The sequence below is a fragment of the Dermacentor variabilis genome, unplaced genomic scaffold (assembly GCF_050947875.1).
Source record: "Dermacentor variabilis isolate Ectoservices unplaced genomic scaffold, ASM5094787v1 scaffold_18, whole genome shotgun sequence".
Classification (NCBI taxonomy): Eukaryota; Metazoa; Arthropoda; class Arachnida; order Ixodida; family Ixodidae; genus Dermacentor; species Dermacentor variabilis.
The window spans coordinates 641,882-660,799 of NW_027460346.1; the positions used below are offsets into that span (position 1 = coordinate 641,882).

The window sequence follows — 18,918 nt, forward strand, 5'->3', positions numbered from 1 at the left end:
GACCCACCACCGCAAGACGACGAGGATGACGACGCCTCCCTAGGAATAATTAGCGCAGAAGACTTCACTGAAGAGCAACGAGCAGACTTGGAGCTAAAGAGCCTTGTCACTTATTTGGAAGGGAACAATGACGTTGTCCTTAGGCTATTTAAGCGAGGATTGGCTTCGTCTTTTCTGCAAAACGACGTCCTCGTAAACAAAAACTTCTCACCAGTCCGCGCCAACTACCTTCTTGTTGTTCCCTTAGCACTGCGTCAAGAAGTACTGCTCGCCCTGCATGACGATCCGACCGCTGGGCACCTCGTTTTCTCTCGGAGGCTATCGTGGATACAGGAATGGTGTTGCTAGCCGCACCTGGCAGCTGACGTCGCCCGTTACGTCAAGACATGCCGAGACTGTCAGCGACGCAAGACAACACCGACAAGGCCAGCGGGATTACTACCACCGATTGAGCCTCCTTGCCGACTATTCCAACAAATCATCATCATCATCCGCTTATTTTATGTCCACTGCAGGACGAAGGCCTCTCCCTGCGATCTCCAACAAATCGGGATGGACTGTTGGGGTCATTTCCAACGTCATAATCCTGCATTAAGTGGATCGTTGTGGCCACCGACGACCTTATCCGCTACGCCAACACGAAAGCAGTGCGGCCGAAGTGGCGAAATACTTTGTAGAGAAAATACTGTTGCGACATGGTGCCCTAGAAGTGCTCATCACCGACTGAGGAACAGCGAGGCTCACGCAAGCCATTCTGCAATAACGCTAGACAAGTCACAGGAGGATAACTGCCTACTACCCGCAGGCGAATGGTCTTGCGGTGAGGCCAAACAAGACCCTCGCCAACATGTTAGCAATGTACGTCGGCAAGACGTGGGATGCCGTCCTTCTGCACGTAATCTTCGCTCATAGCACGGCCGTGCTTCAAACAACGCTGATCACGCCATTCAAGCTGGTTTACGGAAGGTACCCGACGACAACTCTCGACGCCATGCTGCCGCACGTCACCGACGAAGAGAATCTTGACGTCGCTGCCTATCTCCAACGCGCCGAAGAAGCCCGACAGCTCGCCCACCTGCTCATCAAGAATCAGCAGAGGACCGATAGCTGGCACAACAATCTTCGACGACGATACGTGCAATACGATTCTGGGGACCGTGTTTGTGTTTGGACCCCAATATGCCAACGAGGGTTTCGTGAGAAGGTTTTACGGCGCAACTGAAAGCCTACAAGATCATCTGACGTATTGGCGCACCCGGCTATGAGGTCGTGCCGGACGGCATTTCGCTATCACAATGGCGCCGCTCACGACCTGAGATAGTCTAGGTTCTGCGACTTAAGCCGTTCGGCCAGCGCTAAGGAACTTTGAAGCTTCGCATAGTTCAGCTTTAGACTTTCTTTTTTTTTGGACTGTGCCAGTTTGGACTTTGTTTCTTTGCTTTTGTTTAATAAGTGTCCTTTTCTTTTAACTCTCCTGGTTGTAGCATCGGGATAATGCTTCTTGAGAAGGGGGCATTGGCACGTGTACTCGTTCATCTTTTTCGGATGACCGTTTTCACCGTCTAACAACACCTTCTTACAACAAGGACAAGATCCGGGCAAATTACTACATGCAGAAGCAATCATTCATAGTTGCTGATTTTCTGAATCATCATCCGGGCAATATCATAAATGAATCACCATCCCTATGCATTTAAATAAAAAGTAAACATGTATTTGTTGTCGCTTCACGCATGACTCTTTGTTCTTTTGTATACAAATAGCGTTCCATATTTCTGTTACGTATTTCATGTGCTTTCCATTTTTTATGTATGTATCCACATTGTGTACCACGCTTACCCTGTGTACTTGAGTGTTTTGTGCTCTGGGAACGAGTCGGGGAAGGGGACTGACACTTGGTCAGGCATTCGTGCCTTTTTATCAGCCTCTTTGACAGAGCTTCTGTGCATTTTTTTGGGAAAATAAACATTCATGCATTCATTAAGATGTCATCGTTCAGCGCTCGACGTGCCCGCGTGTATCGGAAGCTTCTCAAATGTTATGGTTCTATCCAGTGTCAGTTGTCACCGAAGCTTGTGTAGTGTGATTGCTTGTGCGCGCCAATTGCGTAGAACTTTCTGGAAGACACGCTCGCACCAGCGATTACTCTGGAACCTTCGATGACTCAAGTGACGAGCGAAAGTGCCGGTCACGCAAGTGCCAGTCAAGCGGACGCGTTTGACCGGCAGAACGGATTTCGACGATCGCCGACTGTGTTCACCGCTATCGTTGCGCTTTGAGTGTAGCTTGTTTTCCTGTCACAGGTTCGTCATTCATAGTTTTGCTACTGTATTCTTGACCGTCACTACCACGTGACAATATCCTGTGACCGCTACCTTCCTGCCGCATATAAAATGTGCGTGCGGGAAGACAGGGCCCACGATCGCGCACGCCTTCTCGACTCTCTCTTGCATGAACCCTGGAATCGGAATTGAATAGAAAGCCTAAAAAACTCTTTTTTTTTCTTGATCCGGAACCGAACCGCAACTGAACCGGAAAGGAACGGCTTCTTTTTTAACTCCGGAGTGAAAAATTACAGCAGTTTTTGCTTCAGCCTAGCTACCTTTTTTGGAGTTCTTTATCGATGCATTGCTTGCACTTATGGCTCAAAATATGCCGCTTCAATAAATAAACACCATCTTCCCCTGCTTTTTGAAGTAGCTACACTATTAGTACAATTCCAAACGTGAAGGGGGGGGGGGGGCAGTCATGCTAGCAATGCGCTCCTAAACGTTTGACGCTGGTGACCGTCAAATAGTTCTCGGTTAGTCGCAGACCATATGACGCTAGAGATCAAGAAGCGCTTCCAGGTGGTGTCGTGGCTCTTAATCGCACACGTTGAAGTAGGTGCAATATAAACAACATATTGATTCTGACATGTACTTCCGCAATGCTATTTTTAAATTGAAGCTTTTTTTGCCGGGAATCCCGGGTGATGGCCACTAGGTGAAGACGCTCTGTGGAAATATGGTAGAGAGAAGGGAAAATAGCACAGCGACAAGTTAAAATTGTCCCTCACATGAACGTATTGCACAGATTCTACATGTCCAGGACCCTTTCTCTGCTCTGGCTCTCTTGATTTCTTCACTGGCTGAATACTTGAGGGACGGAGGTTTGCGTGTAAACTGTTTGTTCTTGTGTTTGTGCTGCTCTGCACTTGCTCACATGCGATTTGGAAGATGTCGGCTCGCTCTGCGATGTTGTACCTAAGAACCTCAGCTCTGTAGATTTATCCGGTCCACTATGACAAAATCTTCTCCTTCGAAAACAAGTCGCGATTTGACCAGAAAGGTGGAACAACGATTGTGATAGCAAATTAGTTGACATCTATACACTGTAAAAACATTTACACCCTTAAGGGTGTTTTCTTGTCGCACTCGTAACACCGTTACCTTTAGGGCCTTAAAAAAATTTATAGCGGACGACAATGGCGGTCTAACTAGACGTGAGATAAAAAGAGACGTAGTTGAAAACTATGTAACCTTTCTGACAGCCTTGGCCGCGCACAAATATACAAAGGGAGAGGTTCATATCTCTCCCTGTGAAAATCTCTTCGCATATTTCTATGCGCCTAAGGCTCTTGCCCGTGCGTCACCCAGGCGCTTCCTCTCGCGATCTGACGATAAGGGAGTAAAGTGGGCGACACTTGGGTCCTTTCGCATTGTGGCGCACGAGACACTGGCCGCGGATACAGCTGCGCTCAAATTTCGCATTAGGGAGTATCGTAATAGTCGGTGAATTTGTTTTAACAAATTCTCCTTTCTTTCTCCCCAAAGCTTCGCTTCGCGTAGACTGCAGCTATGTCGTGATACCTGCTCAATTAATTTTTGCCTACTTAGTCTGTGCAGCCGAAAAGACAAACGCCCGTAATCTTTAGCTTCTGCTTAATCTGCTGCATCGCCCTTTTTACAAAATAAATTTACGCTGTTCTTCTGTGATTATTCTTCGTATACGCAAATAAACTTGAACTGGCTTGAACCGTTATTTTTTGGCTCATGTATCGACCGGAACTGCGCCCTTTTCGCTGCACCTGAACGAAAACCGGAATGGTAAATTATTTTGGCTTGACACTCTTCCCCCAAAAGAGGACGCGCGGATTGCGTATATGCCTCAACCCCTCAATCTCCAAAAGTAACGCCAACCACTTCCCTCCTCCTCCGCTCAATTCCCGCGCTCGGCGCCGCATCGGGAGTGGCGCCGCCTATGCTGGCCCTGCCGTAGTAGACGAAGGTGACGTTAATTTGAGGGATCGCTAGCCGTTTGTGCGCAGGCCCGAGTAACATCGGGCGCGAGAGAGAAAATCTGGGGGCTTTAGCTCCTTCAATATATGACTCTGCCTAGGCACTACGGAGGATGTTTCTTAGCGTGTGTTGTACGCGTCCGTCCCGTAGACATGCCGAATTGCGGAGTGCGGTCGAGTTTGTTTACGCTCCGCCTCTGTCTGCCCGCGCGGTCAGGCAGTGGGCACGGGCGCCCCATTTGGTGATCGCTGTCTCTGAAGGGGCAAGATTCTGACTGGTGTTGTATAAGTCGCGGGTCGCTTTTTTTCGTCGCGACGATAGATTTATTTTTTACAAGCACTGCTCCAGGAGGGCGCATATAACGAGCAAACGGAGGCCTCAGGAGAGCGCCTGAGATTATAATAATGCAGGTGGCGCAGGACCTCCGGGGCACCCAAGGGCTAGCGGGGGAATCAAAGCTGGAAGCAGGACGGCCTGTGGGTTGGGCCCGCCGAGGCCGAAGCGTGCCAGGGACTGTTCGCATAAACAAATTAGCTGCCCGCTCTCACGGACAGCCGATCTTATACACCTCTGGCACGCACAGGCCTCGGCGAGCCCCAACCCAAGAACCAGTCCGGGTTCTAGCTTCAGTGTCCCCGTGGCCGCTTTGTTGTCCTGGAGGCGCCGCCAATAATGCGAAATAATGACACGTTGTTACAATTAGTTAAAAACACGATTGAATAAATATAGTTACATCCAGCCACCAACTTGTGACGCTAATTTTAGCACTACCACGCCCCGCGACTTTTGCAACAGCAGTCAGACCTTTGCCACTGAAGGTGCGGAGGACAGACTTTGTCGCGTCTGCAGCGCTGGTGCTGAGTCAGTCATCGACACCGGCGGCCTTTCAGCCACTTGCGTTCAACTACGGTTGCTACAGTGCTCTGCCTTCTACATTTTCAATATATGCCGCCCGGGCTTTACTACGGTCGCTACTGCTCCCATAGAAACATCTGTGATATTATTTACATGATACATCGCCGTAAGGCGTGAGAAAGCTATGATCCGCCCCGACTGACTTAGCATAAGCGCCAGGTGCGTTACACTCCGTCCGACACAGCGGTCGCCTAATCGAGCGTCAGTGCCGCTATTTCACCTATTTTACCGCGCCGGCAGCCAGCGCGCGTGCGTAAAAAAACTCGACCCCATCCCGACATGCCGGCACGCCTAGGGACAAACCCCTGCAACACGCGCTAAGAAACCTCCTTCGTAGTGCCTAGGCACTACGAAGGAGGTTTACTATATTTGATATATTGAAGGATCCAAAGCCCCCAGATTTTCCAACACGCGCCCGCTCTTACTCGCGCCTGGGCAAAAACGGCTGGCGATCCCTCAAATGAACGTCTCGTTAGTAGACGACAGCTACCGCTCTACCGGAGGAAATTGGCGGAAAAGTTCGATCGAGCCCTACTGAGCAGGTTTTGAGGCGAGATTTTGCTTCGTCAGTCGGTAACTGGCCTTATTAATGTCGTTCTGCAATTTCTCAAAAATACAGAGAAAACGACCATTATTTAAGGCGTAAAGCACCCGCACGTTGAGACTTCGTGTTGCTGAAACACGACGCAAGCACATGGTGTGCTCAAACACGCGCGTAATTACCTCACTTACAGGTTTTGACTCCGTGAAGATCTGAGTATGTGGTTTCCTATGTTCATTTACGTACCTGCAGGATACTTTTGTTCGGCCGGAGCGTGAGAGATTCCAACTGTCTGGGGCCAGTAATGCCTAGCAACACGGTCGCTTCTGCTCCGCGTCTTTTGCAGATGTGTGTAGCTCATGCACGGGTTGTGGCAGCCATGAGCAACGTTTTTACACGTAGACAGTATCAATAATGTGAACAACGTATTAATATATGAAATAGTTTTCTATTTATTAATTAAAGTGCAAGCGGTTGGAATTTGATATCAAGAACGAACTTCATGGTATAACTGGACAGATGTTCCGAAAATAGTAATCCTCCCCCCCCCCCTCTCATTAGCACCACTAACACTTTTGTTGAAGTGCTAATTTTACATCTGTGCACTAGGTGCGTCTGTAGTCTTTTGCACTGCAAGATTTTGCAGGCAAGCAGTGTTGCTTTATCTGGAACACTCAAGGCACACAAAATCAGAGAAAAAAAATTGATTCTTGGGTTTTACGTGCCAAAACCACGATCTGATTGTAAGGCACGCCGTAATGGGGGACTCCGAATTAATTTGGACCTACTGGGGTTCTTTACGTGCCCCCAGTGCACGGGAAACCGGCGTCCTTGCATATCGCCCCCCATGGAAATGCGGCCGACGTGGCCGCGATTTGTTCTCGCGACGTCCCGCTATCAATCCGTCTGCGCGTACTTTCGTCGCACTGGGCCAGCAATGGCGGTCGGAGCGCGCTGGAAATAAAAAAAAATTTACAAAAGCTCGTCGCCTGCTCCCACGTGATACAGACTGGCCCATGGAAGAGCGGAGGAGGCTGGGACGGCAGGAGGCTTGGCGGAGGAAACGCTGGGGCTGGGAAGACCGGGGTGGCGGAAAGATCTAAGAATGGCACAACTTTTGCAAAATTGAGGGGTGACATGACATCGAACTTGTCACGCCACCAGCTCGGCGTGCATTCACAGCGGATGTCACAGCATCACGGTGGACATGCGGCCACGCGTGCGCCGTCAGCTTCTACGGCGGTACCTTTAGAGAAAACGCGCCTGATGTTTTCGCGTGATTTTTATATCACCAAAACTAAATATTTATATAGAATGCTACATACGCTGTGCATCAGCGGCAGTAAAACTTGCATCGCAAGAAAGTAACTCATCATCACTTACCTTTTCCTTCTCTTCGTCTGCTTTTAGCAATCATGATGGCATCCCTGGGGAAGAAGCTCGGACTTCTTGACGGCAACGTGAAATGGGACTCGGAAGCGGAAACAATCTTCTACGCCGTCGACCGCATCTTCAGTGGTCTGGATTCACTCGTGACGTACTTTCCTTACTACCGCTACTTTTCGACGCCCATGAGCCGCAGTTTCAACGGCGCTGGAGATACCCTTGTCCCGTGAGTCGGCTTGCAAGCTTCCTCATTTTCTCTGTAATGAGCGAGAAGCCGGAACGAACTGAATGGCTGAGAAAGGAAACTGACTTGGTGCAGTGCCTTAATTGGCAAGACATATTGTTACGTGGTAGTAATGGCGCAGAACAGAGGAGCAAAACCTGTCAGTCACAAAGCTAACTCATTGTTCGGCAAACTTGTGCCCAGAAAAGCAAGTGGCATTAGAAGTGCAGTCACCGATCGCCGAAAATATAATGCGCGGGCCAGAGCGTCTGCTGTCTATACATTACTAATGGAAGGTTTCAGCGTAATTAGTAAATGCACGCGCAAGTTCTAGAACGTACAACGCTCTTCGTGTCCCGCATGTATTCTGATTAGCAGAGGTTGGGTGCCAACGTAGGCAACAGATTGAATCGGCTACAATAATGGAGAATGTTCTGAGACATTCAGGCGAGTCTTGGGCCAAGCGATAACGCTTAACATTTGTAATCCGGTAGAAAGCGGTCCCCGGAGAAAGACAAAGCACACGTGTCAATGCTCGCTTCTTAACGACGCATCCTCCCGATGCTGCAAACAAAACCAAAACACACGCAATAAAGGGAACTGACAAACAAAGTAAAACTCAGTTTTCACAGTCTGTTACGGGGAGTAGAACAGCTCAAGGCGCAATACGTGTACGACTTCCAATGGTGCACGGCGCCGCTGTGATTGCGCAATGCCGTCGGGCACCACCCCATAATCCAGCAAACCAAGTCGTCGGAGTATCTTGTGTGATCCGAAATAACCTCGCAGTAGCTTTTCACTGAGTCCACGTCGGCGTATCGGGGTTGAAACCTAAACATGGTCGCCGGGATGGTATTCCACGACGTGTCGTCGAAGATTGTAGCGTCGGCTGTCCGTCCTGTGCTGGCTCTTGATGCGGGCAAGTTGTCGTGCTTCTTCGGCACGCTGCAGACAGGCGGTGACGTCGAGATCCTCTTCGTCGGTGGCAGCATTGCGTCGAGTTTCGTTGCCGGCCTCCTTCCCTAAACCAGCTTGAACAGCATCATGTGCGTCGTTTGTTGCACCGTCGTGTTGCAAGCAAAAGTCACGTATAGAAGGGCGGTATCCCACGTCATGTCCTCGACGTCGACGTACATTGCTAATATGGCAGCAAGGTTCCTGTTTAGGCGTTCCGTTCGACCATTCGCCAGCGGCTGACAGGCGATGGTCCTCCAGTGACTCGTCCGACTGTTTTGCTGGATAGCTTGCTTAAGCTCCGTCGAAAAAGCAGTTCATTGATATGGACTCCTCCCTTTTCTCCTCGCGCTATTTCCTCTATCGCCGTCATTCATCTACCGCTGCGCTCCTCGTTCGCTTTTCACCTTCACTGTGCTCGTTCGTTCGGTTGTGAGGGGCCACGTCGACACTCGCCGCAGGAATGGGCGCCCAGGAGCTGCGCTCTAAAATTTTAGCCACTTCAGGCGCACTAACTTTGCGTAAGGCTTTCGTTTGGGCGTAGTGAGTAAGGTAGTCGGTGGCCACAACGATTCATATATATCGGGATGTTCACGTCGGAAACAGTCCAAGTAAAATTCCGTGCCTGTTGGCTGGCACGGTTGACAAGGAGGCTCGATGGGTCGCAGTAATCCCGCTGGCCTTCTGTGTGAAAAACTTTATTACAGATATTTTACAGGGACGAAGTTGGAGGGGACCTGAAGGGGGCCACTTCTCACAAGCACTAGGTGGGCTCCTCATTACAGGAGCCCATTGGCGACCACCGCGGCTCGGGCTAGGTCGGCCAGGGCCTTCTGGCACGCCAGGTCGGTCCAGCCTGCCAGGCCTGCGTCCCAGTCCTCCCAGGTGGGGTTTGGTTTCATGGGTGATGTTCGGGGTTGTTTGGCATGCCCACACCATGTGGAAGATGCCCGAAGACTTCTCCGCACAATGCCGACACTTTTCTCTACAGACAGGATGCAAGTGTTTTAATATTGCCTGGCACAGCAGTGTTTAGGTGTAAAGACGGAGCAGTGTGCGTTCCACCGCCTTTTTAACGCCACTACATGGCTTAGGATTAATTGCGTGGCCGAATTTGTATACTTGAGTAATTTCTAGAAAAGTGAGGATGGGTTCCGCATTTGTTTCGCGAGGTGTTGCCCGGAGAGCGAGCGCGTGGGTGGTGGTGTCTGCAGTTCCATTGCATTCTAGGCCCATGATAGCAAGAGTCGATGCGGTCGTTCCAGACATAACTACCTCGGGATGCCACCCAGCTCCGAGGTAGTTGCGGCTTTGAAGGATGCCGTAAGCAAGGAGAGGAATGTACCCCTGTTCAATATCTCTCTAGGCCCTTCTAGAGACAGTGATGATGACTCACGAATCCTGGCCTGCGACGGCTAGCGCGATGGTGACCTCCACCGCAGGTGTTAAGTCTTGAGTTCTAAACATTAGGCCGTTCACCGCGACGTTTTCGTGGACGACTGTGGTCGTGTACCATCCCCCATGGCGAGGGTCGGAGGCGTCCACGTAGAAGATTCCGTGTTTGTTCCTATAGTGGCGGGCCAGTGCCTCCACCCGCGCAAGACGCCTGCCACTGTAGTCGCCACGTCTCATGTTGGCCGGGATAGGGCGCACATGCAGGGCGCATCTCCAGACTGCGGGGACGCATACGCGCTCTTCCGTCTGTGTGGCCTTGTGGATGTTTAGTCGGGCTAATCGGCGGCGTCCCGACCGCGCCTTTGAAAGTCTTGTAAATTGATTGGTGAAGTGTGCCTCCCGGAGCTCCGCGAAGGTGTTTACCATCCCCGGGCCCATGAGGCGCTGGTTAGACGTGTTCTCCGGAAGATCGATGGCACGCTTGTACATCCTTCTGAGAATCACCTCGAGCGCGTTCCCGTCAAACTTGCGTAGGTGGAGCTAAGGAGTCCAGTAGAGGACTCTACTGGTCACGAATGCATGCGCCAGCCGCAAGGCGTTTTTGCACCGTAACCCCTCACATTTGTTGGAAATCTGGTGGACCATACGACCCACCTGGTCCCCCACCTTGCGCAGTTTAGGTGGTGCTGTGTCAACGCGTCGATGTTTGTGGATAAAGAGAGTAAGCATTCTAATCTCATCGTGTTCTGGTATCGGACCTCTGGCTAGGAATAGGAACTATCCCTGGCCTGTGCTTAGGCGACGGGCGAATGTGCACAAATTCGGATTTGGACGGGCAGCGTTGAAGACCGCAGCGGTGGGTGTGGGCATCCACGATCTCCGCCGATTTCTGCAGGATGACCTCAATGTCTCCAACCGATCCGTGTTTGGCCCTGATGGACAGCTTGACTGGACCAATGAACCCTTGACAAGGCATTTGGGACAACAACAATACATGATCAACATGTACAATACATATTATGGTAAATGTAAAACAGTGAATTTTGTAATACCACGTCATACCAACACCAGGGAACAGAATGATAAACATAATTGTGACTGTACGTGGTATTTCTTATGGGAAAAGCAAAAGAAAGGCCAGCAAAATGCAATGAAGGTAAGAGACATGCATCGGTGACAAGAAGCAAACATTAGAAAAGAAGTACACTCGGCCACAAAAAGTTTACGGACTACAGGATCTCAGAAAACGTTCAATTCCCGAGCAGCTTGCAGCAGTAGCCAGTAAAACTGTATACGACTATATTGTTAGCATATTCCAGTCGAGGCCCGAAATGCAAGTACCAGGCTGCGTTGTGAGGATGTAGAGATATTCAGCTTTTTCACAGATTTCATGGTCCGTAATATTTTGTGGCCGCGTGTACATTTTCACAACGTTACTTGTCACTATATCTTGCATTCTACTATATCTCATAATCCAAGAAAGAAAGTAGAACCAGGAACGAAAAGGCAAAGCATAAGAATGACTTCATTTTTCCAATTTCGCAACACAACGAAAATTAAACAATGTTTACAAAAGCCAACCGGAGTTCCTTAGAAGTGAAGTTTTTGCATGGGTGTACTGATTTAGTGTTGTTCGCAAATGATGTATAAAAATTGAACCTAGTTACTATAGTGAAGTCATTGAAGAAGCGAAATATCGGTGCTTCTTGTGCGTGAGGTAACAGCTCCAGCAATTAGGCATGTGGTATCTTTGAAAATTTGTTTAAAAGCACGAGAATCGAAATAAGAAGACCATGGAATACAATAGACGTGCGTTCTTTCAACTTGAACAAGATTGTAATCCTGAAACCAGTGGTGCTTTGACGAGCGGTAATATACATTAGCTGTGTGCTCTACAACCTTCTTTGGTAACGTTTGACCCAAACAAGACTGCGCTAATGTATGATGATGAGCAAAACAAGAACAATGTGAAAGCAGGAGCCAACGTTTCGACAAGTGGACTTGTCTTCTTCAAGGCGACATATGCTTTCCGCGCCACAGTATATATAGGTGGGGTACTAAAGGGGAGAGGGTGTAAGGCGGGTGGGTGCGGCAACGAGGGAAGGTGTGGCAGCGTGTCGAATTGAGAATAAAGGAGCTCCTTTAGACGCAGGCGTGCAAAACATAAACATTGTGACGGACAATCGGTTCTTACTTGATTAACAATAGGCGAAGGGAAAAAAATCTCACCTCAGAGACAAGTATCTATAAGGAGAAATGTTTGCTTATTTATTTAAACATAGCACAGCCCGGAAAGGGCTATTTCAGGAATGGATACAAGCCTAAGTACAGTGCAAGCAAGTTGGAAACAACAAATTAGAAATTCCACAAGAAACAGAGAAAATGGTACTGTGCTGTGTTTCTAACGATTGCGGCGACAAATTAGTTCGATGGGAGGGAATGGATTTGGCCAGGTAAAAAATGTCATAGTACAATGTTGCGTGCTAAAAACAAACTGCGTTGAAATTTGTTAGTGCAAAAAAGTGGTTTCAGGTTTACTTCATGAAAACTGCGGGTCAAAGACTGTTTAGTAACGGACAAGTATTCACACTTTGATAGTTGACAGCAAGAGTTGATGATATTGTACATTGGTTTCAGTGAAGCGATTTCACGACGAACAGGGAATAAAGATAAGTTCAATGAAGGAAGGGCAGAAAACGGGGAGAAGTATCCGAATCTTCGGTATATATGCGTACAATGTTTATTTTTGTACCGCCTCAATTTCGTTTATATGACCGAGACTGTACGGGCAGGAGACAACTGAGGCATTTTCTAGTTTGAGCCGGATTACCGATCTGTACAATTGAAGCTTTTTTGAGGCATAGCAGATCACGGTCAAGCGCGCATAAACAAGGACAAAGTGAGGAGTAGACAACACAAGCGCTTACTTCCAGCTGATCGTATATTTACAAAATTGCATCATATGAAACCTTTCATTCATGACGTCACAAGGCCGAAATACCGACATCAGGTGGCCATGCTCAGAAACTTGGTTTCTTTGGACGACAGAAAAACAGAAGGTGCGCTGACACACGACACATCCGCCTTTTTAATGCAATCTGCTTCGATTATCTGCACAACTTCCTGATTGTTATTTTTGGCTAACCAACTAGCCCAAAAGTCGGTACTCTTTTGAGGCTGAGGGAATTGTACGTTTCACATATCCTAGTGTTTTTAGTGCCTCGTTTACTACCGTCTGGACATGGCGAGACCAAAATAGAGTGCTTGTGAAGACGATATAACGATAATTATAGTTGCATAGCCTGTTTATAGGTGAGTTATTGTGTGAATAATCAAAAAATGAAGGTATAGTCCTGTTTCTATATGACATAACAACGGTTTTCGAAAAGTTATGGTTTGTTTGCCATGTCTCACATCAGGTTGAAAACAGGGCGAATGAATTGTTAAGGCGTATGTTGTCCTCGGGGTCATCAGTCACATCGTAAAGGACACAGTCGTGGGCGTACAGGCGGAATCTAGAGGGCAAGTTATTTGGTAGGTCATTTACATGTGATATCAGCAGTCATAGATACATTGCGTAATCAAGCAGCACAGGAAGCATACGTGATGTCGTGACAAATGATTGAGGACCTCAACTGAGAAACCGTAAGAGTGAGGTTGAAGATTAATATGCAGAAGAGAAAGATAATGCTCAATAGCCTGACAAGTGTACAAGACTTCAAGATCGCCTGTCAGCCTCTAGAGTCTGCGAAGGAGGAGGCTTACCTATGTGAATTACTCACAGGGGACCCTGATCATGAGAAGGAAATTTGCAGGAAAATAAAAATGGGTTGAAGTGCATACGGCAGAGATTGCCAGATTATGACTGGACGCTTACCGCTATCATTGATCAGAAAGGTGTAGAATTAATGCGTTCTGCCGGTGTTACCTCACGAGGCAGAAGTATGGAGATGAACAAAGAAGCTTTAGAACAAGTTAACCGCGCAAAGAGCGATGGAACGAAAAAGGTTACGCGTAACGTTAAGGACAGGAAGATAGCGGTGGGGATCAGAGAGCAAGCAGAGATAGCAAGCCGATACTCTAAATGACATCGAGAGGAAAAAATGAACCTAGGCAGGCCATGTAATGCGTAGGATAGATAACCCGTAGATCATTAGAGTTACAGAATGGGTGCCAAGGGATCGGAAGCGCAGTCGAGGACGGCGGAAAACTAGGTGGGGTGAAGAAATTAGGAAATTCGAAGACGCAAGTTTGGAATAAGTTGGCGCAGGAGAGGGGTGAATGGAGATTGCAGGTAGAGGTCTTTGTCCTGCAGAGGGCATGAAATAAGATGAAATAATAATAATGGTGATGATTATTTATATAGCTGAGGAACACTAGAGGACCTAAAGCTGAACCCTGGGGACACCGGATGAAACGAGTTTTCGCAGATCCTGGGGAATTAAAACTGACAAATGGTGAGAGGTTAGAAAGAAAGCTAGCTCTCTAGTGAATATTTTCGTCAAATTTCAATGTCAGATGTTATAGCAACCGCTGCTCAAGCTGACGGACACAGCTCACCTTGACGAAATATTATGTCTATGCTCTGCACTCAGTGGTTACGCATATTCTCCATTGCTCAATCAGATAGCAAACAACTAGGCGTCGCTCGCAGCCGCCTAACTACCCCTCATTAGTACATTCTTCATATTTATCTTAAAGCTGCAAGACACATCCTTTAACAAAATTTGTTGCCGGGCTAGTTGGTTCATGCTTAACAACTTAATACTGGTAAGTGCAATTCCAAGAGGTGAGAGAAGACAGACGCAGAAGCACAGCACAAGCGCAAACTCGTAACTAAATTTTATTCTGAAGACTTCGCCTGCTTAAGTACACAGTAGACCAGGACCGCACAAGGGCACTGCCGATCAAGCCAACCAATGCCTCATATCAAGAAGCCCATAGACTACAGCATCATTTCTAAAAGCTGCTTTTCTTTGCTACGCAAAACAACCGACGTATCGCTAATACAGGCACTTTTTTCTTTCTAATATGATATGCCTACATGATTTATCTGCCCAAAGCGTTGCAACTCTTCCTTAGAATTCGAATACCGTAAAGAATTGGCTCGCAGGGACAGGACCTACAATGCATAGGTAAATGAAAAGCTTTGTTAGCTACAGAGCGCTCATGTTCCCGCGCCCGATCGTTGACGCATCTGCCGGTTTGTCCGATATATACCTTTCCGCACTTCGGCGGGATCTCGTACAGAACGCCCACGGCGCATGTGACGTATGCCTTGGTATGCTTCTTTTCACAGGCAGGTTTACTCGGAGGTCCCGAAATGTGTGGGCACGATCCAGCAAGTTTTCGTGGCGCATAATATACAATAGGCACGTCGTGCGTTCACAGGGTTGCGTAAAACACGAAGAATATAAAGAAAAAAAGGTACAACGTGCCTACTGTGTTTTCTGGACCCAACTGGAACCATCTGCGGCCAATGGAGCAGCATCGGTCGGTTTGCTTGCTTTGGTCTGCGCTTGGGGACAATAAGTTGCGTGCTCAATAGCAGACCTTCATAAAGCGAAACTTTCCTTGCTTTTAATTGCGTACATGATTAAAAACTTTAACTTTCTCGTATAAAGAAGAAGGTGTGGTAATGGAAAAACGTTTTTCCTGCGCAATGTCTGAAGACTGCACTATTCTCTTGAATGGCTTCAATGGACTATATTCGCTATTGGTCAATATTTCTGGACAGCAAGACAAAGATTGAGGCTTTAGGTTTCGTGGAAATAAATCCAGCTACACTCTTAAAATTTTCACACCCTTATAGGTGTAATGCTGGTGTACTTATCTTTTCACCCTTGTAAACACCCTTGAAACACCCTTTTATAACGAGAAAGGGTGTTCAATAAAAAACACCCTTGGAACACCCCAGTCTTTCTAATTTACACCCTAACTATAAGGGAGTAAGTGAACAAGCTTACAGTTTATGATAAATGAACATTAGCAGTTAACGCGTTGATATTGGCTATACATGAAACCCGCGCTACCTGCGCTTGAATCAGGTAGCTGGAATGATTAGATCGGGACATCTAGGCAGCAGCGCACTGACTCCGAACAGCGATCAAAAATGAAGTTTCCCACGAATGTTGATATCGAATGAATGACACTAACGCGCCTACTTTGCATAGCCAGATATCTGCAAAAGGCTTCGCATGATCAATGGCAAAATATTTACAATGCTATCACTGATTACTTAAAGGTATGCAACCAGTTAGAGTGGGAATGGTTAGAAGTGATGGCTAACGGTAAATAGCTCACCCACTTACGGTTTCTAGATGATATTGGCATACTCAGCAACGCTGCCAACTATTTGCAACAAACGTTTGAGGACCTTCGCGCAGGAAGTGTAAAAGTCTGATTGAAAGTTAGTATGCAGAAGAGAAAAGTAATGTTCCACAGCCTGGCGAGAGAACAAAATGTCATATTCGGCAGTCAGTCTCTAGAAGCTGCGCAGAAATACGTTTGTTCAGGTTAATTACTCGCAGGGGCCTCTGATCAAAGAAATTAACAAAAATAAAAAAATTGTTGGAGCGCTTACGGCAGGCATTACTAAATCATGACCATGGAGCTTACGGCTAATCATTGCTCTCTACCGTTGGTAACGTACGGGGCCAAGACTTGGAAGTTACCAAATAAGCTTGGGAAGACGTTGAGGATCGCGCAACGAGCGATGGAATGAATAATATTAGGCATGACGTTAATAGACTGTAAGACAGCGATGTGGATTAGAGAGCGAACGGCGATAGCTGATATTCTGGTTGACATCAAGAGGAAGAAGTCGTGCTGGGCAGACATTGCAATGCGTAAGGGAGATAACTGCTGGTCTATTGGAGTTGCAGAATGGGTGCTAAGGGAAGGGAAGCACAGTCGAGGACGGCAGAGAATAAGGTGGACGTGATGGAATTAGGAAACTTGAAGACACGTGGAACCAGTTAGCACAAGACAGGGGTATTGGAGATCGCTGGAGAAGCTTTCGTCCTGCGATGGACATCAAAATGGGCTGATGATGATGATGATGTCACGACATCCATGCCAGCTTCGCGGCATGTCATTCATGTTATGTCATGCAGGCGCGTCATGCACGTTCCGATAGCTCGATTTGCGTCGATTGCGGGGGGGGGGGGGGGGGGGGGGGTGTAGCGGCATAGCCAAGGGGGGCACGCCGGGCACTTGTAACGCTAACTAACAGTAAATTTTTTACTACTATGGCAGTGGCCTCGCTCCTTCTCCCCTTCCACGGTCAATTGGCAACCCCCCCCTGCACACTGTGGGGAGGGGGGTGTAAGATTGCTCTAGACCCCTGCCCCTTACTTTAAAACGGAAACGGTGGAGGGGAGCTGCCGCCAGGCCGCAAACCTTAGGCAGCCCAATTACCGGCTGCATTTCCTTTTGGACGTGAATACTGCTCTAATGTCATTACCCAGTAGGATTCATGGCGGTTCGAGGGCATGCGACAATAAAAAAACCACATACAGCCATCGGCAAGCCTCAGCTTGAGCAGATCTCTGGGAGGTGGGCAAGACTCACATAAAAAGAAAAGCTTGGCACCCCTCTTACACGCATTGTCAACTCTGGGTAACCGCCGTCTGCACATTTCCGGTAAAAAAATCACACAGGGACTCCTCTGGGATTTGTCTGAGTATGCGTAAGCATTGTGTCTCTTCCTCATCTACACGCTGTCCATGTCGTTATCAATGTTATGAAACTTGATCCGACAAGTATAAGCGACAGCGCTGCGGCGACACGAGCTGCTCTGGTCGGCGGCGCTAAGTGAATGGCGCAAGCAAAGTATTGCAGGTGGCGGGACCAGGTGCGCTAGCGACGTTCCGTTCATTTTGAGCCGTTATCGCTCTTTAGCCCTTTTCATCCGCGTCGAACCATTATCAACCGTTCTCCGGCGGCGGCTGCTTGTCGCACGGCTGCGCGAACCGTATCTTAAACGCGAACTACAATGCGGACAGAGTGTGCCCGCTGTTGAAAACTTCACGCGCTGTGTTCTCACCGTTTACTTCGCTTTGAAAACAGACGCGCGTACACCTATCTTGAAAGTGATCTGCGAAAAGCGCATAGTGCGGCATGTGCTGAGAGCTTCGTGAGCGTTATGTTCTCGCCGCTTCGGTCGCGTTGAAGTGAGAGCTAGCACGAAGGTGAATTCACTCGCTGCTGCGGGTTCTATTTTGAAAGATATCGTGCGGTACGGACTGACGGACGGATGGTTTTTCTTGTTGGTTGAGTACAGAAATGCTTAGGTTATAAAAAAATCGCAGGGTTCGCGAGTTTTGCGATAACAACCAACACCAACCTCCTCCCCCCCCCCCCCCCCCGGTAAAGGGACCCTACGCTCTCAGTTGAAGAAACGATGATGAAACGTTAACAACGACAAAAGCGGCGAATGCTTACGCATTGTCCAATGACCTCCGAGATTTGTTGGCGAAGCTGGTGCACGCGAATCTAGGAGGCCATAATTTACCGCTTAATCGCATAAGAAGACAAAAAAATAATGCCAAGGGACACAGTAAAAAAATTTAAACATAGAACTGGTCTTAACCATACTGTTTGGGGAAAAGAAATAAAAGATTAGACAGCCGCAACACACGCCACTAAAGCCACCACCGCCGGCATAACGTCGGAACCACAGTTTGCGACATTGGTTCACCGCTACACCGCTGCTTCGTCTCCGCAAAGGGAGCCGCCATCTTCTCGCGCGTAACGTTTTGTATGGTTTTGTTCTCTGCAAGTCCGCGCACGCAGCGGATGCACGTCTGGACGGCGTCGCAATGCGGCCTGCGTCATTTTCTAATGTTCGCATAATCGCTGTGAGACATATCGCATGTGAAATGTTTGATAGAAGTGCCTCCCGTCCAAGTGAAGCGGCTGTACGGGGTTCGGAAGCGTCGACGGATTTCCAGCATGCGGATTTCAGGTACGTGCAAATGCGTTTCGACCTCCTATTGAGCTCCGGAGCAAAGCGTGCATATTTCATGTGAAAGATGCAGTGCCCGTCATCATGGTGTGAATTTCGAGTGGCAAACGAGAACTGCGGCACTTAGCGCACACCGCGGCAGCTAAGTCAGCGTGGAAATTGTTTTACGTTACCGTAATAGTTGCTGTCAGTCTAACCTGCGGCTTGTGGACAGCTAGCCCATTGACTTCTGCTTGTGGCAGCGATAGGTATGCAA

At 48.2% G+C, this 18,918-nt stretch overlaps 1 protein-coding gene across 1 annotated transcript in view; it reads left to right on the forward strand.

The window, feature by feature from the left end:
- LOC142568259 (putative cytochrome P450 12a5, mitochondrial) overlaps nucleotides 1–18,918 on the forward strand; it is a 240,628-nt gene that overhangs the window by 127,733 nt on the left and 93,977 nt on the right. The window contains exon 4 of the mRNA XM_075678244.1: nucleotides 7,147–7,348. Coding sequence (XP_075534359.1) covers nucleotides 7,147–7,348 — 202 coding nt within the window. The remainder of the gene's footprint in view (nucleotides 1–7,146; nucleotides 7,349–18,918) is intronic.